This window comes from Oncorhynchus gorbuscha, unplaced genomic scaffold (genome assembly GCF_021184085.1).
Source record: "Oncorhynchus gorbuscha isolate QuinsamMale2020 ecotype Even-year unplaced genomic scaffold, OgorEven_v1.0 Un_scaffold_2845, whole genome shotgun sequence".
Classification (NCBI taxonomy): Eukaryota; Metazoa; Chordata; class Actinopteri; order Salmoniformes; family Salmonidae; genus Oncorhynchus; species Oncorhynchus gorbuscha.
The window spans coordinates 17,778-42,100 of NW_025747246.1; the positions used below are offsets into that span (position 1 = coordinate 17,778).

The 24,323-nt window shown below is 42.6% G+C and overlaps 1 protein-coding gene across 1 annotated transcript in view; it reads right to left on the bottom strand.

Moving 5' to 3' along the window:
- The window catches only part of LOC124026867 (neuronal acetylcholine receptor subunit alpha-9-I-like), a 31,790-nt gene extending 8,340 nt beyond the window's left edge, over positions 1-23,450 (bottom strand). Inside the window, 5 exon segments of the mRNA XM_046339539.1 lie at positions 1,402-1,618; positions 5,468-5,648; positions 12,936-13,090; positions 15,207-15,352; positions 23,070-23,450. Coding sequence (XP_046195495.1) covers positions 1,402-1,618; positions 5,468-5,648; positions 12,936-13,090; positions 15,207-15,352; positions 23,070-23,115 — 745 coding nt within the window. The 5' untranslated portion in view covers positions 23,116-23,450.
- Between the last annotated feature and the right edge of the window lie 873 nt (positions 23,451-24,323).

Genomic DNA, 24,323 nt, shown 5'->3' on the forward strand with positions numbered 1-24,323 from the left:
TACCAGTACCTAGGAATATTAATAATGATGATGCTGGTGATACCAGTACCTAGGAATATTAATAATGATGGTACTGGTGATACCAGTACCTAGGAATATTAATAATGATGGTGCTGGTGATACCAGTACCTAGGAATATTAATAATGATGATGCTGGTGATACCAGTACCTAGGAATATTAATAATGATGGTGCTGGTGATACCAGTACCTAGGAATATTAATAATGATGATGCTGGTGATACCAGTACCTAGGAATATTAATAATGATGGTGCTGGTGATACCAGTACCTAGGAATATTAATAATGATGGTGCTGGTGATACCAGTACCTAGGAATATTAATAATGATGATGCTGGTGATACCAGTACCTAGGAATATTAATAATGATGGTGCTGGTGATACCAGTACCTAGGAATATTAATAATGATGATGCTGGTGATACCAGTACCTAGGAATATTAATAATGATGGTGCTGGTGATACCAGTACCTAGGAATATTAATAATGATGATGCTGGTGATACCAGTACCTAGGAATATTAATAATGATGGTGCTGGTGATACCAGTACCTAGGAATATTAATAATGATGGTGCTGGTGATACCAGTACCTAGGAATATTAATAATGATGGTGCTGGTGATACCAGTACCTAGGAATATTAATAATGATGATGCTGGTGATACCAGTACCTAGGAATATTAATAATGATGGTGCTGGTGATACCAGTACCTAGGAATATTAATAATGATGGTGCTGGTGATACCAGTACCTAGGAATATTAATAATGATGGTGCTGGTGATACCAGTACCTAGGAATATTAATAATGATGGTGCTGGTGATACCAGTACCTAGGAATATTAATAATGATGGTGCTGGTGTTACCAGTACCTAGGAAAATTAATAATGATGGTGCTGGTGATACCAGTACCTAGGAATATTAATGATGGTGCTGGTGATACCAGTACCTAGGAATATTAATAATGATGATGCTGGTGATACCAGTACCTAGGAATGTTAATAATGATGGTGCTGGTGATACCAGTACCTAGGAATATTAATAATGATGGTGCTGGTGATACCAGTACCTAGGAATATTAATAATGATGGTGCTGGTGATACCAGTACCTAGGAATATTAATAATGATGGTGCTGGTGATACCAGTACCTAGGAATATTAATAATGATGGTGCTGGTGATACCAGTACCTAGGAATATTAATAATGATGATGCTGGTGATACCAGTACCTAGGAATATTAACAATGATGATGCTAGTGATACCAGTACCTAGGAATATTAATAATGATGATGCTGGTGATACCAGTACCTAGGAATATTAACAATGATGATGCTGGTGATACCAGTACCTAGGAACATTAATACTGATGGTGCTGGTGAGTACCTAGGAAGGAGATGAGGAAGCAGGGCAGCAGCAGATTGAAGATGTAGAAGAGAGACCGTCTCTTCAGGTGGAGGGTGTAGGTGATGTCAGGATACGGGTCTGAGCAGCAGCCGTACATGATGACGTTGCGGACCGCCGGCATTCCGTGACACTCCCACTCCACGTTCTCCACAAAGTCCGACAGGTCCCCACTGTCCATCCCCATGGCAATGTCCACCTGGAGACACAGTATACACACTTACAGTATACAGACTGTCCATCCCCGTGGCAACGTCCACCTGGAGACACAGTATACACACTTACAGTATACAGACTGTCCATCCCCGTGGCAACGTCCACAGGGAGACACAGTATACAAACAACTATTATGTAGTATACACACACACACACACACACACACATACACACAAACACAGTATACACACACACACAGTATACACACACACACACACACACAGTATACACACAGCGTAGCTAATGTCTGTTCAAATCAAATTGTATACACATATTTAGTTGTTATTGCGTTGTGTTATTTAGTTGTTATTGCGGAAGTAGCGAAATGCTTGTGTTCCTAGCTCCGACAGTGCAGTAATATCTAACTAAATGCTGGTGTTTCTAGCTCCATCAGTACAGTAATATCTAACTAAATGCTGGTGTTCCCAGCTCCGACAGTACAGTAATATCTAACTAAATGCTTGTGTTCCTAGCTCCGACAGTGCAGTAATATCTAACTAAATGCTTGTGTTCCTAGCTCCGACAGTGCAGTAATATCTAACTAAATGCTTGTGTTTATAGCTCCAACAGTACAGTAATATCTAGCGAAATGCTTGTGTTTCTAGCTCCGACAGTGCAGTAATATCTAACTAAATGCTTGTGTTTATAGCTCCAACAGTACAGTAATATCTAGCGAAATGCTTGTGTTTCTAGCTCCGACAGTGCAGTAATATCTAACTAAATGCTTGTGTTTATAGCTCCAACAGTACAGTAGTATCTAACTAAATGCTTGTGTTCCTAGCTCCAACAGTACAGTAATATCTAACTAAATGCTTGTGTTCCTAGCTCCAACAGTAGTATCTAACTAAATGCTTGTGTTCCTAGCTCCAACAGTACAGTAATATCTAACTAAATGCTTGTGTTCCTAGCTCCGACAGTGCAGTAATATCTAACTAAATGCTTGTGTTCCTAGCTCCAACAGTACAGTAATATCTAACTAAATGCTTGTGTTCCTAGCTCCGACAGTGCAGTAATATCTAACTAAATGCTTGTGTTTATAGCTCCAACAGTACAGTAATATCTAGCGAAATGCTTGTGTTTCTAGCTCCAACAGTACAGTAATATCTAGCGAAATGCTTGTGTTCCTAGCTCTGACAGTACAGTAATATCTAACTAAATGCTTGTGTTCCTAGCTCTGACAGTACAGTAATATCTAACTAAATGCTTGTGTTCCTAGCTCTAACAGTACAGTAATATCAAACAAGACCCAACAATACACACACATCTAAAAGTTAAAGAATGGAACTAAGAAATATATAAATATTAGATCCAGCAATGTCAGAGTGGCATTGACTAAAATACAGTAGAGTAGAATACAGTATGTACATATGAGATGAGTAAAATACAGTAGAATAGAATACAGTATGTACACACAGACACCAGTAGAATAGAATACAGTATATACATATGAGATGAGTAAAATACAGTAGAATAGAATACAGTATATACATATGAGATGACTAAAATACAGTAGAATAGAATACAGTATGTACATATGAGATGACTAAAACACAGTAGAATAGAATACAGTATATACATATGAGATGACTAAAATACAGTAGAGTAGAATACAGTATATACACACAGACACCAGTAGAATAGAATACAGTATATACATATGAGATGACTAAAATACAGTAGAATAGAATACAGTATATACATATGAGATGACTAAAATACAGTAGAGTAGAATACAGTATGTACATATGAGATGAGTACAACAGTATGTAAACTTTATTAAAGTGACTAGTGTTCCAATATTAAAGTGGCCAGTGATTCCATGTCTCTGTATATAGGGCAGCAGTCTCTAAGGTGCAGGGTTGAGTACCTGGGTGTTAGCCGGCTAGTGGTGGCTATTTAACAGTCTGATGGCCTTGAGATAGTCTCTTGGTTCCAGCTTTGATGCACCAATGTCTGTTCCTGCGTTGCCAATGTATGTTCCAGCGTTGCCAATATCTCTTCCTGTTCCTGCGTTGCCAATGTCTCTTCCTGCGTTGCCAATGTCTCTTCCTGCGTTGCCAATGTCTCTTCCTGCGTTGCCAATGTCTCTTCCTGCGTTGCCAATGTCTGTTCCTGTTCCTGGGTTACCAATGTCTGTTCCTGTTCCTGTGTTACCAATGTCTCTTCCTGCGTTGCCAATGTCTGTTCCTGTTCCTGGGTTACTAATGTCTCTTCCTGCGTTGCCAATGTCTCTTCCTGCGTTGCCAATGTCTCTTCCTGCGTTGCCAATGTCTCTTCCTGCGTTGCCAATGTCTCTTCCTGCGTTGCCAATGTCTCTTCCTGTGTTGCCAATGTCTCTTCCTGCGTTGCCAATGTCTGTTCCTGTTCCTGGGTTACCAATGTCTCTTCCTGCGTTGCCAATGTCTGTTCCTGTTCCTGTGTTGCCAATGTCTCTTCCTGCGTTGCCAATGTCTGTTCCTGTGTTGCCAGTGTCTCTTCCTGTGTTACCAATGTCTCTTCCTGTTCCTGTGTTGCCAATGTCTCTTCCTGCGTTGCCAATGTCTGTTCCTGTTCCTGTGTTGCCAGTGTCTCTTCCTGTGTTACCAATGTCTCTTCCTGTTCCTGTGTTGCCAGTGTCTGTTCCTGTTCCTGTGTTACCAATGTCTCTTCCTGTGTTACCAATGTCTCTTCCTGTGTTGCCAATGTCTCTTCCTGTGTTGCCAATGTCTCTTCCTGTGTTGCCAATGTCTCTTCCTGTTCCTGTGTTGCCAATGTCTCTTCCTGTGTTGCCAATGTCTCTTCCTGTGTTGCCAATGTCTCTTCCTGTGTTGCCAATGTCTCTTCCTGTGTTGCCAATGTCTCTTCCTGTGTTGCCAATGTCTCTTCCTGTTCCTGTGTTGCCAATGTCTCTTCCTGTGTTGCCAATGTCTCTTCCTGTTCCTGTGTTGCCAATGTCTCTTCCTGTGTTGCCAATGTCTGTTCCTGTGTTGCCAATGTCTGTTCCTGTGTTGCCAATGTCTGTTCCTGTTCCTGTGTTGCCAATGTCTGTTCCTGTTCCTGTGTTGCCAATGTCTCTTCCTGTTCCTGTGTTGCCAATGTCTGTTCCTGTGTTGCCAATGTCTGTTCCTGTTCCTGTGTTGCCAATGTCTCTTCCTGTGTTGCCAATGTCTCTTCCTGTTCCTGTGTTACCAATGTCTCTTCCTGTGTTGCCAATGTCTCTTCCTGGGTTACCAATGTCTCTTCCTGTGTTGCCAATGTCTCTTCCTGGGTTACCAATGTCTCTTCCTGTTCCTATGTTGCCAATGTCTCTTCCTGTTCCTGTGTTGCCAATGTCTCTTCCTGTTCCTGTGTTGCCAATGTCTCTTCCTGTTCCTGTGTTGCCAATGTCTCTTCCTGTTCCTGTGTTGCCAATGTCTCTTCCTGTTCCTGTGTTGCCAATGTCTCTTCCTGTTCCTGTGTTATATATGCCATTTAGCAGACGCTTTTATCCAAAGCGACTTACAGTCATGTGTGCATACATTCTACGTATGGGTGGTCCCGGGGATCGAACCCACTACCCTGGCGTTACAAGCGCCATGCTCTACCAACTGAGCTACAGAAGGACCACGTGCCAATGTCTCTTCCTGTTCCTGTGTTGCCAATGTCTCTTCCGGCCGCAATTATTCCGTTTTTAAGAAACTTGTCTGTCTGTCTGTCTGTCTGTCTGTCTGTCTGTCTGTCTGTCTGTCTGTCTGTCTGTCTGTCTGTCTGTCTGTCTGTCTGTCTGTCTGTCTGTCTGTCTGTCTGTCTGTCTGTCTGTCTGTCTGTCTGTCTGTCTGTCTGTCTGTCTGTCTGTCTGTCTGTCTGTGTGTACCTGGTTCCCGTTGTATGTCCAGGACCCAAACGTGAGGTTACACCACTGCCAGTCGAAGGGAAAGTAGGAGACGTCCACAACACAGGAGCTCTTGGTGATGGCCGGCATGTCCCAGGTTATCTCTCCATTGTAACGTAACACCACGTTGGTGTCTGCTGGACCAGATGCTTCCTCATCAGCCCTACACACAGAGACAGAGACACGCAGAGACACAGAGACGCACAGAGACAGAGACACACAGACACAGAGAGACACACAGAGACACACAGAGACAGAGACACACAGACACAGAGAGACACACAGAGACACACAGAGACAGAGACACACAGACACAGAGACATACAGACACACAGACACACAGAGACAAACGGACACACAGAGACCCAGAGACACAGAGACAAACAGACACAGAGACACACCTAGTATAAATATACACATAGAGAGGTATATAGAGACAGAGAGAGGTATATAGAGAGGTATATAGAGAGGTATATAGAGACAGAGAGAGGTATATAGAGAGGTATATAGAGAGTTATATAGAGAGGTATATAGAGAGGTATATAGAGACAGAGAGAGGTATATAGAGAGGTATATAGAGACACAGAGAGGTATATAGAGAGGTATATAGAGAGGTATATAGAGAGGTATATAGAGACGTATATAGAGAGGTATATAGAGAGGTATATAGAGAGGTATATAGAGACAGAGAGAGGTATATAGAGAGGTATATAGAGACACAGAGAGGTATATAGAGAGGTATATAGAGAGGTATATAGAGACACAGAGAGGTATATAGAGAGGTATATAGAGACACAGAGAGGTATATAGAGAGGTATATAGAGAGGTATATAGAGAGGTATATAGAGAGGTATATAGAGACACAGAGAGGTATATAGAGAGGTATATAGAGAGGTATATAGAGACACAGAGAGGTATATAGAGAGGTATATAGAGAGTTATATAGAGAGGTATATAGAGAGGTATATAGAGAGGTATATAGAGAGGTATATAGAGAGGTATATAGAGACACAGAGAGGTATATAGAGACACAGAGAGGTATATAGAGAGGTATATAGAGAGGTATATAGAGAGGTATATAGAGACACAGAGAGGTATATAGAGAGGTATATAGAGAAACAGAGAGGTATATAGAGAGGTATATAGAGAGGTATATAGAGAGGTATATAGAGAGGTATATAGAGACACAGAGAGGTATATAGAGACACAGAGAGGTATATAGAGAGGTATATAGAGAGGTATATAGAGAGGTATATAGAGAGGTATATAGAGACACAGAGAGGTATATAGAGAGGTATATAGAGAGGTATATAGAGACACAGAGAGGTATATAGAGAGGTATATAGAGAGGTATATAGAGACACAGAGAGGTATATAGAGAGGTATATAGAGAGTTATATAGAGAGGTATATAGAGAGTTATACAGAGAGGTATATAGAGAGGTATATAGAGACACAGAGAGGTATATAGAGAGGTATATAGAGAGTTATATAGAGAGGTATATAGAGAGGTATATAGAGACACAGAGAGGTATATAGAGAGTTATACAGAGAGGTATATAGAGAGGTATATAGAGACACAGAGAGGTATATAGAGAGGTATATAGAGAGGTATATAGAGAGGTATATGGAGAGGTATATAGAGAGGTATATAGAGAGGTATATAGAGAGGTATATAGAGAGGTATATAGAGAGGTATATAGAGAGGTATATAGAGAGGTATATAGAGAGGTATATAGAGACACAGAGAGGTATATAGAGAGGTATATAGAGAGGTATATAGAGAGGTATATAGAGAGGTATATATAGAGGTATATAGAGAGGTATATAGAGAGGTATATAGAGAGGTATATAGAGAGGTATATAGAGAGGTATATAGAGACACAGAGAGGTATATAGAGAGGTATATAGAGAGGTATATAGAGAGGTATATAGAGAGGTATATATAGAGGTATATAGAGAGGTATATAGAGAGGTATATAGAGAGTTATATAGAGAGGTATATAGAGAGGTATATAGAGAGGTATATAGAGAGGTATATATAGAGGTATATAGAGAGGTATATAGAGAGGTATATAGAGAGGTATATAGAGAGGTATATGGAGAGGTATATAGAGAGGTATATAGAGAGGTATATAGAGGTATATAGAGAGGTATATAGAGACACAGAGAGGTATATAGAGAGGTATATAGAGAGGTATATAGAGACACAGAGAGGTATATAGAGAGGTATATAGAGAGGTATATAGAGAGGTATATAGAGACACAGAGAGGTATATAGAGAGGTATATAGAGAGGTATATAGAGAGGTATATAGAGAGGTATATAGAGACACAGATAGGTATATAGAGAGGTATATAGAGACACAGAGAGGTATATAGAGAGGTATATAGAGAGGTATATAGAGACACAGAGAGGTATATATAGAGGTATATAGAGAGGTATATAGAGAGGTATATAGAGAGGTATATAGAGAGGTATATAGAGAGGTATATGGAGAGGTATATAGAGAGGTATATAGAGAGGTATATAGAGAGGTATATAGAGAGGTATATGGAGAGGTATATAGAGAGGTATATAGAGAGGTATATAGAGAGGTATATAGAGACACAGAGAGGTATATAGAGACACAGAGAGGTATAAAGAGAGGTATATAGAGAGGTATATAGAGAGGTATATAGAGAGGTATATAGAGAGGTATATAGAGACACAGAGAGGTATATAGAGAGGTATATAGAGACACAGAGAGGTATATAGAGAGGTATATAGAGAGGTATATAGAGAGGTATATAGAGAGGTATATAGAGAGGTATATAGAGACACAGAGAGGTATATAGAGACACAGAGAGGTATAAAGAGAGGTATATAGAGAGGTATATAGAGAGGTATATAGAGAGGTATATAGAGAGGTATATAGAGACAGAGAGAGGTATATAGAGAGGTATATAGAGACACAGAGAGGTATATAGAGAGGTATATAGAGAGGTATATAGAGAGGTATATAGAGAGGTATATAGAGAGGTATATATAGAGGTATATAGAGAGGTATATAGAGAGGTATATAGAGAGGTATATAGAGAGGTATATAGAGAGGTATATGGAGAGGTATATAGAGAGGTATATAGAGAGGTATATAGAGAGGTATATAGAGACACAGAGAGGTATATAGAGAGGTATATAGAGAGGTATATAGAGAGGTATATAGAGAGGTATATATAGAGGTATATAGAGAGGTATATAGAGAGGTATATAGAGAGTTATATAGAGAGGTATATAGAGAGGTATATAGAGAGGTATATAGAGAGGTATATATAGAGGTATATAGAGAGGTATATAGAGAGGTATATAGAGAGGTATATAGAGAGGTATATGGAGAGGTATATAGAGAGGTATATAGAGAGGTATATAGAGAGGTATATAGAGAGGTATATAGAGACACAGAGAGGTATATAGAGAGGTATATAGAGAGGTATATAGAGACACAGAGAGGTATATAGAGAGGTATATAGAGAGGTATATAGAGAGGTATATAGAGACACAGAGAGGTATATAGAGAGGTATATAGAGAGGTATATAGAGAGGTATATAGAGAGGTATATAGAGACACAGATAGGTATATAGAGAGGTATATAGAGACACAGAGAGGTATATAGAGAGGTATATAGAGAGGTATATAGAGACACAGAGAGGTATATATAGAGGTATATAGAGAGGTATATAGAGAGGTATATAGAGAGGTATATGGAGAGGTATATAGAGAGGTATATAGAGAGGTATATAGAGAGGTATATAGAGAGGTATATGGAGAGGTATATAGAGAGGTATATAGAGAGGTATATAGAGAGGTATATAGAGACACAGAGAGGTATATAGAGACACAGAGAGGTATAAAGAGAGGTATATAGAGAGGTATATAGAGAGGTATATAGAGAGGTATATAGAGAGGTATATAGAGACACAGAGAGGTATATAGAGAGGTATATAGAGACACAGAGAGGTATATAGAGAGGTATATAGAGAGGTATATAGAGAGGTATATAGAGAGGTATATAGAGAGGTATATAGAGACACAGAGAGGTATATAGAGACACAGAGAGGTATAAAGAGAGGTATATAGAGAGGTATATAGAGAGGTATATAGAGAGGTATATAGAGACAGAGAGAGGTATATAGAGAGGTATATAGAGACACAGAGAGGTATATAGAGAGGTATATAGAGACACAGAGAGGTATATAGAGAGGTATATAGAGAGGTATATAGAGAGGTATATAGAGAGGTATATAGAGAGGTATATAGAGAGGTATATAGAGAGGTATATAGAGAGGTATATAGAGAGGTATATAGAGACACAGAGAGGTATATGGAGAGGTATATAGAGAGGTATATAGAGAGGTATATAGAGAGGTATATAGAGAGGTATATAGAGAGGTATATAGAGAGGTATATAGAGACACAGAGAGGTATATAGAGAGGTATATAGAGAGGTATATAGAGAGGTATATAGAGAGTTATATAGAGAGGTATATAGAGAGGTATATAGAGAGGTATATAGAGAGGTATATAGAGAGGTATATAGAGAGGTATATAGAGAGGTATATAGAGAGGTATATAGAGACACAGAGAGGTATATAGAGAGGTATATAGAGAGGTATATAGAGAGGTATATAGAGAGGTATATAGAGAGTTATATAGAGAGGTATATAGAGAGGTATATAGAGAGGTATATAGAGAGGTATATAGAGAGGTATATAGAGAGTTATATAGAGAGGTATATAGAGAGGTATATAGAGAGGTATATAGAGAGGTATATAGAGAGGTATATAGAGAGGTATATAGAGAGGTATATAGAGAGGTATATAGAGAGGTATATAGAGACACAGAGAGGTATATAGAGACACAGAGAGGTATAAAGAGAGGTATATAGAGAGGTATATAGAGAGGTATATAGAGAGGTATATAGAGAGGTATATAGAGACACAGAGAGGTATATAGAGAGGTATATAGAGACACAGAGAGGTATATAGAGAGGTATATAGAGAGGTATATAGAGAGGTATATAGAGAGGTATATAGAGAGGTATATAGAGACACAGAGAGGTATATAGAGACACAGAGAGGTATAAAGAGAGGTATATAGAGAGGTATATAGAGAGGTATATAGAGAGGTATATAGAGAGGTATATAGAGACAGAGAGAGGTATATAGAGAGGTATATAGAGACACAGAGAGGTATATAGAGAGGTATATAGAGAGGTATATAGAGAGGTATATAGAGAGGTATATAGAGAGGTATATAGAGAGGTATATAGAGAGGTATATAGAGAGGTATATAGAGAGGTATATAGAGAGGTATATAGAGAGGTATATGGAGAGGTATATAGAGAGGTATATAGAGAGGTATATAGAGAGGTATATAGAGACACAGAGAGGTATATAGAGAGGTATATAGAGAGGTATATAGAGAGGTATATAGAGAGGTATATATAGAGGTATATAGAGAGGTATATAGAGAGGTATATAGAGAGTTATATAGAGAGGTATATAGAGAGGTATATAGAGAGGTATATAGAGAGGTATATATAGAGGTATATAGAGAGGTATATAGAGAGGTATATAGAGAGGTATATAGAGAGGTATATGGAGAGGTATATAGAGAGGTATATAGAGAGGTATATAGAGATTTATAGAGAGGTATGTAGAGATTCATAGAGAGGTATATAGAGAGGTATATAGAGAGGTATATAGAGACACAGAGAGGTATATAGAGAGGTATATAGAGAGGTATATAGAGAGGTATATAGAGACACAGAGGTATATAGAGAGGAGGTATATAGAGAGGTATATAGAGAGGTATATAGAGAGGTATATAGAGACACAGATAGGTATATAGAGAGGTATATAGAGACACAGAGAGGTATATAGAGAGGTATATAGAGAGGTATATAGAGACACAGAGAGGTATATATAGAGGTATATAGAGAGGTATATAGAGAGGTATATAGAGAGGTATATGGAGAGGTATATAGAGAGGTATATAGAGAGGTATATAGAGAGGTATATAGAGAGGTATATGGAGAGGTATATAGAGAGGTATATAGAGAGGTATATAGAGAGGTATATAGAGACACAGAGAGGTATATAGAGACACAGAGAGGTATAAAGAGAGGTATATAGAGAGGTATATAGAGAGGTATATAGAGAGGTATATAGAGAGGTATATAGAGACACAGAGAGGTATATAGAGAGGTATATAGAGACACAGAGAGGTATATAGAGAGGTATATAGAGAGGTATATAGAGAGGTATATAGAGAGGTATATAGAGAGGTATATAGAGACACAGAGAGGTATATAGAGACACAGAGAGGTATAAAGAGAGGTATATAGAGAGGTATATAGAGAGGTATATAGAGAGGTATATAGAGACAGAGAGAGGTATATAGAGAGGTATATAGAGACACAGAGAGGTATATAGAGAGGTATATAGAGACACAGAGAGGTATATAGAGAGGTATATAGAGAGGTATATAGAGAGGTATATAGAGAGGTATATAGAGAGGTATATAGAGAGGTATATAGAGAGGTATATAGAGAGGTATATAGAGACACAGAGAGGTATATGGAGAGGTATATAGAGAGGTATATAGAGAGGTATATAGAGAGGTATATAGAGAGGTATATAGAGAGGTATATAGAGAGGTATATAGAGACACAGAGAGGTATATAGAGAGGTATATAGAGAGGTATATAGAGAGGTATATAGAGAGGTATATAGAGAGGTATATAGAGAGGTATATAGAGAGGTATATAGAGAGGTATATAGAGAGGTATATAGAGAGGTATATAGAGAGGTATATAGAGACAAGAGAGGTATATAGAGAGGTATATAGAGAGGTATATAGAGAGGTATATAGAGAGGTATATAGAGAGTTATATAGAGAGGTATATAGAGAGGTATATAGAGAGGTATATAGAGAGGTATATAGAGAGGTATATAGAGAGTTATATAGAGAGGTATATAGAGAGGTATATAGAGAGGTATATAGAGAGGTATATAGAGAGGTATATAGAGAGGTATATAGAGACACAGAGAGTTATACAGAGAGGTATATAGAGAGGTATATAGAGAGGTATATAGAGAGGTATATAGAGAGGTATATAGAGAGGTATATAGAGAGGTATATAGAGAGTTATATAGAGAGGTATATAGAGAGGTATATAGAGAGGTATATAGAGAGGTATATAGAGACATAAAGGTATAAAGAGAGGTCTCCACAGAGAGAGATCCAGACTGACTTGTTATAGAGCACTATGTCAGGTCTCCAGAGAGAGAGATCCAGACTGACTTGTTATAGAGCACTATGTCAGGTCTCCACAGAGAGAGATCCAGACTGACTTGTTATAAAGCACTATGTCAGGTCTCCAGACAGAGAGACAGAGATCCAGACTGACTTGTTATAGAGCACTATGTCAGGTCTCCAGACCAGGTTACTGGGGATGCGGATAACCTCCAGTCCATCGTATTCCTCTTTATCCCACTTCAGGTACGCATCGAACCACGTCTGACGGATCCACAGGTAGGTCGTCAACACCTGGTTCCTCTCGTCCTGCACACACACACACGCACACGCACACGCACACGCACACACACGCACACGCACACAAACACACACACACACGCACACACACATGTGCGCGCACACACACACACACACACACACACACACACACACACACACACACACACACACACACACACACACACACACACACACACACACACACACACACACACACACACACACACACACACACACACACACACACGTAAGACGTCAGGACAGGTGAACCTTGACATCCTGGTTATTTGACTAACATTGTTATATCTACATTACGATCCACTGCTGCCCTCTAGAGACATTAAAAATACACTGCACAAATTATTATAGAGGCAGTAACCCAGGAACAGGGTTGGAGAGAGAGTCCTGCAGTAACCCAGGAACAGGGTTGGAGAGAGAGTCCTGCAGTAACATAGGAACAGGGTTGGAGAGAGAGTCCTGCAGTAACCCAGGAACAGGGTTGGAGAGAGAGTCCTGCAGTAACCCAGGAACAGGGTTGGAGAGTCCTGCAGTAACCCAGGAACAGGGTTGGAGAGAGAGTCCTGCAGTAACCCAGGAACAGGGTTGGAGAGAGAGTCCTGCAGTAACCCAGGAACAGGGTTGGAGAGAGAGTCCTGCAGTAACCCAGGAACAGGGTTGGAGAGTCCTGCAGGAACATAGGAACAGGGTTGGAGAGAGAGTCCTGCAGTAACCCAGGAACAGGGTTGGAGAGTCCTGCAGTACACTAGGAACAGGGTTGGAGAGTCCTGCAGTACACTAGGAACAGGGTTGGAGAGTCCTGCAGTAACCCAGGAACAGGGTTGGAGAGTCCTGCAGTAACCCAGGAACAGGGTTGGAGAGAGAGTCCTGCAGTAACCCAGGAACAGGGTTGGAGAGTCCTGCAGGAACATAGGAACAGGGTTGGAGAGAGAGTCCTGCAGTAACCCAGGAACAGGGTTGGAGAGAGAGTCCTGCAGTACACTAGGAACAGGGTTGGAGAGTCCTGCAGTACACTAGGAACAGGGTTGGAGAGTCCTGCAGTAACCCAGGAACAGGGTTGGAGAGAGAGTCCTGCAGTAACCCAGGAACAGGGTTGGAGAGTCCTGCAGTAACCCAGGAACAGGGTTGGAGAGAGAGTCCTGCAGTAACCCAGGAACAGGGTTGGAGAGTCCTGCAGTAACCCAGGAACAGGGTTGGAGAGAGAGTCCTGCAGTAACCCAGGAACAGGGTTGGAAAAAGAGTCCTGCAGTAACCCAGGAACAGGGTTGGAGAGTCCTGCAGTAACCCAGGAACAGGGTTGGAGAGTCCTGCAGTAACCCAGGAACAGGGTTGGAGAGTCCTGCAGTAACCCAGGAACAGGGTTGGAAAAAGAGTCCTGCAGTAACCCAGGAACAGGGTTGGAGAGATGGTCTGTAGTGAGACAGGGTGATGGTCTATAGTGAGTCCTCACCATATCTTTGATCTGAGACAGGGTGATGGTCTGTAGTGAGACAGGGTGATGGTCTATAGTGAGTCCTCACCATGTCTTTGATCTGAGACAGGGTGATGGTCTGTAGTGAGACAGGGTGATGGTCTATAGTGAGTCCTCACCATATCTTTGATCTGAGACAGGGTGATGGTCTATAGTGAGTCCTCACCATATCTTTTATCTGAGACAGGGTGATGGTCTATAGTGAGACAGGGTGATGGTCTATAGTGAGACAGGGTGAGGGTCTATAGTGAGACAGGGTGATGGTCTATAGTGAGCCCTCACCATATCTTTGATCTGAGACAGGGTGATGGTCTATAGTGAGACAGGGTGATGGTCTATAGTGAGACAGGGTGATGGTCTATAGTGAGTCCTCACCATATCTTTGATCTGAGACAGGGTGATGGTCTATAGTGAGACAGGGTGATGGTCTATAGTGAGACAGGGTGATGGTCTATAGTGAGTCCTCACCATGTCTTTGATCTGAGACAGGGTGATGGTCTGTAGTGAGACAGGGTGATGGTCTATAGTGAGTCAGGGTGATGGTCTGTAGTGAGTCCTCACCATATCTTTGATCTGAGACAGGGTGATGGTCTATAGTGAGACAGGGTGAGGGTCTATAGTGAGACAGGGTGATGGTCTATAGTGAGTCCTCACCATATCTTTGATCTGAGACAGGGTGATCTGTAGTGTGACGTTCAGGGTCTTGTCCGTGTCCTCTACTGGTCTCAGGGCACTGGAGTAATTTTCCATCAGGTCGTTAAGCAGCTTCTGGGCATAACGACCCTGGGCACTGGTACATACTGGAGGGAGGGAGGGGAGAGAGGGGGGGGGGGGCAGGGGGATGCAGGGGGGGGAGGGAGGGGAGAGAGGGTAGAGAGGGAGGGCAGGGGGGGGGGAGGGAGGGGAGAGAGGGAGGGCAGGGGGAGGGGTGAGAGGGAGGGCAGGGCAGGGGGGGATGGGGGAGGGGGGGGGGGGGCGGGGGGGTTGAGAGGGGATGGGGTAGAGGGAGGGGGAGGGACGGAGAAGGGGAGGGAGGGGATGGGGAGAGGGGGATGGGATGGGGGAGAGGGAGGGGGAGAGGGAGGAATTATTGATCTATAATACTAATTAACATGATAGAGGTTCACCATTTATCTATAATACTAATTAACATGATAGAGGTTCACCATTTATCTATAATACTAATTAACATGATAGAGGTTCACCATTTATCTATAATACTAATTAACATGATAGAGGTTCACCATTTATCTATAATACTAATTAACATGATAGAGGTTCACCATTTATCTATAATACTAATTAACATGATAGAGGTTCACCAGTTATCTATAATACTAATTAACATGATAGAGGTTCACCATTTATCTATAATACTAATTAACATGATAGAGGTTCACCATTTATCTATAACACTAATTAACATGATAGAGGTTCACCATTTATCTATAATACTAATTAACATGATAGAGGTTCACCATTTATCTATAATACTAATTAACATGATAGAGGTTCACCATTTATCTATAATACTAATTAACATGATAGAGGTTCACCATTTATCTATAACACTAATTAACATGATAGAGGTTCACCATTTATCTATAATACTAATTATCAACATGATAGAGGTTCACCATTTATCTATAATACTAATTAACATGATAGAGGTTCTCTCACCATTTATCTATAATACTAATTAACATGATAGAGGTTCACCATTTATCTATAACACTAATTATCAACATGGTAGAGGTTCACCATTTATCTATAACACTAATTAACATGGTAGAGGTTCACCATTTATCTATAACACTAATTAACATGATAGAGGTTCACCATTTATCTATAATACTAATTAACATGATAGAGGTTCTCTCACCATTTATCTATAATACTAATTAACATGATAGAGGTTCACCAGTTATCTATAATACTAATTAACAACATGGTAGAGGTTCACCATTTATCTATAATACTAATTAACAACATGGTAGAGGTTCACCATTTATCTATAACACTAATTAACATGGTAGAGGTTCACCATTTATCTATAATACTAATTAACATGATAGAGGTTCACCAGTTATCTATAATACTAATTAACATGATAGAGGTTCACCATTTATCTATAATACTAATTAACATGATAGAGGTTCACCATTTATCTATAACACTAATTATCAACATGGTAGAGGTTCACCATTTATCTATAACACTAATTAACATGATAGAGGTTCACCATTTATCTATAACACTAATTAACATGATAGAGGTTCACCATTTATCTATAATACTAATTAACATGATAGAGGTTCACCATTTATCTATAACACTAATTATCAACATGGTAGAGGTTCACCATTTATCTATAACACTAATTAACATGATAGAGGTTCACCATTTATCTATAACACTAATTAACATGATAGAGGTTCTCTCACCATTTATCTATAATACTAATTAACATGATAGAGGTTCACCATTTATCTATAATACTAATTAACATGATAGAGGTTCACCATTTATCTATAACACTAATTAACATGATAGAGGTTCACCATTTATCTATAATACTAATTATCAACATGATAGAGGTTCACCATTTATCTATAATACTAATTAACATGATAGAGGTTCTCTCACCATTTATCTATAATACTAATTAACATGATAGAGGTTCACCATTTATCTATAATACTAATTAACATGATAGAGGTTCTCTCACCATTTATCTATAACACTAATTAACATGGTAGAGGTTCACCATTTATCTATAATACTAATTAACATGATAGAGGTTCACCATTGATCTATAATACTAATTAACATGATAGAGGTTCACCATTTATCTATAATACTAATTAACATGGTAGAGGTTCACCATTTATCTATAATACTAATTAACATGATAGAGGTTCACCATTTATCTATAATACTAATTAACATGATAGAGGTTCACCATTTATCTATAATTGTCATGTTTGTCATTCATTGTCATGTCTTGTCCCTGTGCTCCCCATGCTATTCGTTTCCCTCTGCTGGTCTTGTTTGGTTCTATCCTTCTCTCTCCCCCTCCCTCTCTCACTCTCTCGCTCTCTCTTCTCTCTGTCGTTCCGTTCCTGCTCCCAGCTGTTCCTATTCCCCTAATCATCATTTAGTCTTTCCACACCTGTTCCCGATCCTTTCCCCTGATTAGACTCCCTATTTATTCCTTTGTGATCCGTTCCTGTTCCATCGGTTCCTTGTTTTGTATTCCATGCTGTAATTGCGTTTCGCCCTGTCCTGTCGTGTTTTTTGCCGTGATTGTGTATCACCCTGTCCTGTCGTGTTTTGTGCCTTCTTCAGACGCTGCGTGTGAGCAGGTGTCTCAGTTGACTACGGCCTGCGCCTACCCGGCGACCTGCAGTCTGTGGCCGCTTCTCCAGTTGTTTTCCCCTCTACTATCTAGAGGATTTCAGTTATTCGGTTTTGAGCATTAATAAACTCTGTTTCTGTTAAGTCGCGTTTGGGTCCTCCTTCACCTGCATAACAGAAGGAACCGATCAAAGAATGGACCCAGCGACTTCAGACGCTCGTTACACTGCCGTCAAGATCCAAGGAGCCATGCTCGGCAGACACGAGCAGGAATTGTCTGCTGCTCGCCATGCCGTGGAGAACCTGGCCGCTCAGGTTTCCGACCTCTCTGGACAGTTCCAGAGTCTACGTCTCGTGCCACCTGTTACTCCCTGGCCTGCCGAGCCTCCTGAACCCAGGGTTAATAACCCACCTTGCTACTCCGGGCAGCCCACTGAGTGCCGCTCCTTTCTCACGCAGTGTGAGATTGTGTTCTCTCTCCAACCCCACACATACTCTAGAGAGAGAGCTCGGGTTGCTTTCGTCATTTCACTCCTTACTGGCCGGGCTCGAGAATGGGGCACAGCTATCTGGGAGGCAAGGGCTGATTGCTCTAACAGATTCCAGAACTTTAAAGAGGAGATGATTCGGGTTTTTGACCGTTCAGTTTTTGGTGAGGAGGCTTCTAGGGCCCTGGCTTCCTTATGCCAAGGTGAACGGTCCATAACGGATTATTCCATTGAGTTTCGCACTCTTGCTGCCTCTAGTGAGTGGAACGAGCCGGCGCTGCTCGCTCGTTTTCTGGAGGGACTCCACGCAGTGGTTAAGGATGAGATTCTCTCCCGGGAGGTTCCTTCAGATGTGGACTCCTTGATTGCTCTCGCCATCCGCATAGAACGACGGGTAGATCTTCGTCACCGGGCTCGTGGAAGAGAGCTCGCATCAACGGTGTTTCCCTGCTCCGCATCGCAACCATCTCCCTCTGGCTTTGAGACTGAGCCCATGCAGCTGGGAGGGATTCGCATCTCGAATAAGGAGAGGGAACAGAGGATCACCAACCGCCTGTGCCTCTATTGCGGAGTTGCTGGACATTTTGTTATTTCATGTCCAGTAAGAGGCCAGAGCCCATCAGTAAGCGGAGGGCTACTGGTGAGCGCTACTACTCAGGTCCCTTCATCTAGATCTTGTACTACTATGTCGGTCCATCTACGCTGGACCGGTTCGGGTGCTACATGCAGTGCTTTGATTGACTCTGGGGCTGAGGGTTGTTTCATGGACGAAGCATGGGCTCGGAAACATAACATTCCTTTCAGACCGTTAGACAGGCCTACGCCCATGTTTGCCTTAGATGGTAGTCATCTTCCCAGTATCAAATTTGAGACACTACCTTTAACTCTCACAGTATCTGGTAACCACAGTGAGACTATGTCTTTTTGATTTTCCGTTCACCGTTTACACCTGTTGTTTTGGGTCACCCCTGGCTTGTATGTCATAATCCTTCTATTAATTGGTCTAGTAATTCTATCCTATCCTGGAACGTTTCTTGTCATGTGAAGTGTTTAATGTCTGCCATCCCTCCCATTTCTTCTGTCCCTACTTCTCAGGAGGAACCTGGCGATTTGACAGGAGTGCCGGAGGAATATCATGATCTGCGCACGGTCTTCAGTCGGTCCCGAGCCAACTCCCTTCCTCCTCACCGGTCGTATGATTGTAGTATTGATCTCCTTCCGGGGACCACTCCTCCTCGAGGTAGACTATACTCTCTGTCGGCTCCCGAACGTAAGGCTCTCGAGGATTATTTGTCTGTGTCTCTTGACGCCGGTACCATAGTGCCTTCTTCCTCTCCGGCCGGGGCGGGGTTCTTTTTGTTAAGAAGAAGGACGGTACTCTGCGCCCCTGCGTGGATTATCGAGGGCTGAATGACATAACGGTTAAGAATCGTTATCCGCTTCCCCTTATGTCATCAGCCTTCGAGATTCTGCAGGGAGCCAGGTGCTTTACTAAGTTGGACCTTCGTAACGCTTACCATCTCGTGCGCATCAGAGAGGGGGACGAGTGGAAAACGGCGTTTAATACTCCGTTAGGGCATTTTGAGTACCGGGTTCTGCCGTTCGGTCTCGCCAATGCGCCAGCTGTTTTTCAGGCATTAGTTAATGATGTTCTGAGAGACATGCTGAACATTTTTGTTTTTGTCTATCTTGACGATATCCTGATTTTTTCTCCGTCACTCGAGATTCATGTTCAGCACGTTCGACGTGTTCTACAGCGCCTTTTAGAGAATTGTCTCTACGTAAAGGCTGAGAAGTGCTCTTTTCATGTCTCCTCCGTTACTTTTCTCGGTTCCGTTATTTCCGCTGAAGGCATTCAGATGGATTCCGCTAAGGTCCAAGCTGTCAGTGATTGGCCCGTTCCAAGGTCACGTGTCGAGTTGCAGCGCTTCTTAGGTTTCGCTAATTTCTATCGGCGTTTCATTCGTAATTTCGGTCAAGTTGCTGCCCCTCTCACAGCTCTTACTTCTGTCAAGACGTGTTTTAAGTGGTCCGGTTCCGCCCAGGGAGCTTTTGATCTTCTAAGAGAACGTTTTACGTCCGCTCCTATCCTCGTTACTCCTGACGTCACTAGACAATTCATTGTCGAGGTTGACGCTTCAGAGGTAGGCGTGGGAGCCATTCTATCCCAGCGCTCCCAGTCTGACGATAAGGTTCATCCTTGCGCTTATTTTTCTCATCGCCTGTCGCCATCTGAGCGCAACTATGATGTGGGTAACCGTGAACTGCTCGCCATCCGCTTAGCCCTAGGCGAATGGCGACAGTGGTTGGGGGGCGACCGTTCCTTTTGTCGTTTGGACAGACCATAAGAACCTTGAGTACATCCGTTCTGCCAAACGACTTAATGCCCGTCAAGCTCGTTGGGCGTTGTTTTTCGCTCGTTTCGAGTTTGTGATTTCTTACCGTCCGGGTAGCAAGAACACCAAGCCTGATGCCTTATCCCGTCTGTTTAGTTCTTCTGTGGCTTCTACTGATCCCGAGGGGATTCTTCCTTATGGGCGTGTTGTCGGGTTAACAGTCTGGGGAATTGAAAGACAGGTTAAGCAAGCACTCACGCACACTGCGTCGCCGCGCGCTTGTCCTAGTAACCTCCTTTTCGTTCCTGTTTCCACTCGTCTGGCTGTTCTTCAGTGGGCTCACTCTGCCAAGTTAGCGGGTCATCCCGGTGTTCGAGGCACTCTTGCGTCTATTCGCCAGCGCTTTTGGTGGCCGACTCAGGAGCGTGACACGCGCCGTTTCGTGGCTGCCTGTTCGGACTGCGCGCAGACTAAGTCGGGTAACTCTCCTCCTGCCGGTCGTCTCAGACCGCTCCCATTCCTTCTCGACCATGGTCTCACATTGCCTTAGACTTCATTACCGGTCTGCCTTTGTCTGCGGGGAAGACTGTGATTCTGACGGTTGTCGATAGGTTCTCTAAGGCGGCACATTTCATTCCCCTCGCTAAACTTCCTTCCGCTAAGGAGACGGCACAAATCATTATTGAGAATGTATTCAGAATTCATGGCCTCCCGTTAGACGCCGTTTCAGACAGAGGTCCGCAATTCACGTCACAGTTTTGGAGGGAGTTCTGTCGTTTGATTGGTGCGTCCGTCAGTCTCTCTTCCGGGTTTCATCCCCAGTCTAACGGTCAAGCAGAGAGGGCCAATCAGACGATTGGTCGCATACTACGCAGCCTTTCTTTCAGGAACCCTGCGTCTTGGGCAGAACAGCTCCCTGGGCAGAATACGCTCACAATTCGCTTCCTTCGTCTGCTACCGGGTTATCTCCGTTTCAGAGTAGTCTGGGTTACCAGCCTCCTCTGTTCTCATCCCAGCTTGCCGAGTCCAGCGTTCCCTCCGCTCAAGCGTTTGTCCAACGTTGTGAGCGCACCTGGAGGAGGGTGAGGTCTGCACTTTGCCGTTACAGGGCACAGACGGTGAGAGCCGCCAATAAACGCAGGATTAAGAGTCCAAGGTATTGTTGCGGCCAGAGAGTGTGGCTTTCCACTCGCAACCTTCCTCTTACGACAGCTTCTCGTAAGTTGACTCCGCGGTTCATTGGTCCGTTCCGTGTCTCCCAGGTCGTCAATCCTGTCGCTGTGCGACTGCTTCTTCCGCGACATCTTCGTCGCGTCCATCCTGTCTTCCATGTCTCCTGTGTTAAGCCCTTTCTTCGCACCCCCGTTCGTCTTCCCTCCCCCTCCCGTCCTTGTCGAGAGCGCACCTATTTACAAGGTACATAAAATTATGGACATGCGTTCTCGGGGACGGGGTCACCAATACCTAGTGGATTGGGAGGGTTACGGTCCTGAGGAGAGGAGTTGGGTTCCGTCTCGGGACGTGCTGGACCGTTCGCTCATCGATGATTTCCTCCGTTGCCGCCAGGATTCCTCCTCGAGTGCGCCAGGAGGCGCTCGGTGAGTGGGGGGGTACTGTCATGTTTGTCATTCATTGTCATGTCTTGTCCCTGTGCTCCCCATGCTATTCGTTTCCCTCTGCTGGTCTTGTTTGGTTCTATCCTTCTCTCTCCCCCTCCCTCTCTCACTCTCTCGCTCTCTCTTCTCTCTGTCGTTCCGTTCCTGCTCCCAGCTGTTCCTATTCCCCTAATCATCATTTAGTCTTTCCACACCTGTTCCCGATCCTTTCCCCTGATTAGACTCCCTATTTATTCCTTTGTGATCCGTTCCTGTTCCATCGGTTCCTTGTTTTGTATTCCATGCTGTAATTGCGTTTCGCCCTGTCCTGTCGTGTTTTTTGCCGTGATTGTGTATCACCCTGTCCTGTCGTGTTTTGTGCCTTCTTCAGACGCTGCGTGTGAGCAGGTGTCTCAGTTGACTACGGCCTGCGCCTACCCGAAGCGACCTGCAGTCTGTGGCCGCTTCTCCAGTTGTTTTCCCCTCTACTATCTAGAGGATTTCAGTTATTCGGTTTTGAGCATTAATAAACTCTGTTTCTGTTAAGTCGCGTTTGGGTCCTCCTTCACCTGCATAACAATAATACTAATTAACATGATAGAGGTTCACCATTTATCTATAATACTAGTTAACATGATAGAGGTTCTCTCACCATTTATCTATAACACTAATTAACATGGTAGAGGTTCTCTCACCATTTATCTATAACACTAATTATCAACATGATAGAGGTTCTCTCACCATCGATCCAGCAGCTGATCCACACCAGTAGCACCACCGTCTTCATGTTGCCCTGCTGCCTCCAACCAACGGATTAATTATTCAACTCGCAAATAACAGAGACGGCCTAGTTAGAATCCTCTTCTATGGAGTCCCATTGTGATCCACAGCCCAGCCACAGAACACTCTGCACAGAACAATCTAGATAGAACACTCTGCACAGAACACTCTAGATAGAACACTCTAGATAGAACACTCTGGATAGAACACTCTGCACAGAACACTCTGGATAGAACACTCTGGATAGAACACTCTAGATAGAACACTCTGCACAGAACACTCTAGATAGAACACTCTGGATAGAACACTAGAATGTAGACATTGTATTCTAGAGTCTTGACGCTAAGCTGGTCGTTATTTTTGTGTTCCGTTGTGTCACTGAACCAGGATATCTCTCTCACACACACACACACACACACACACACACACACACACACACACACACACACACACACACACACACACACACACACACACACACACACACACACACACACACACACACACACACACACACACACACACACACGAGCTGGGGATATCAGGTAGCACAAGGACACAGCGTGAAACCAGATACATCAGCATCTATCTGCCCCAAGAAACACAGACACACACACCCCAAGACACACACACACACACACCCCAAGACACACAGACACACAGACACACACACCCCAAGACACACACACACACACACCCCAAGACACACAGACACACACACCCCAAGAAACACAGACACACACACCCCAAGACACACAGACACACACACCCCAAGACACACACACCCCAAGACACACAGACACACACACCCCAAGAAACCCCAATACAAACTCCCTCACGACGCCAGGACAGCGGAGTCAATCACCACCTTCGGGAGACACCTGAAACCCCACCTCTTTAAGGAATACCTAGGATAGGATAAGTAATCCTTCTCACCCCCCCCCCCTTTAAGATTTAGATGCACTATTGTAAAGTGACTGTTCCACTGGATGTCATAAGGTGAATGCACCAATTTGTAAGTCGCTCTGGATAAGAGCGTCTGCTAAATGACTTAAATGTAATGTAAATGTAAACACAGACACACACACCCCAAGAAACACAGACATACACACCCCAAGACACACACACACTCTGCCTTACTGTGTTACACACACACACCCTGAGACAGATGTCAATCAGGCAGAGAACAACCCTTAGATCAGACAGGACAACAGG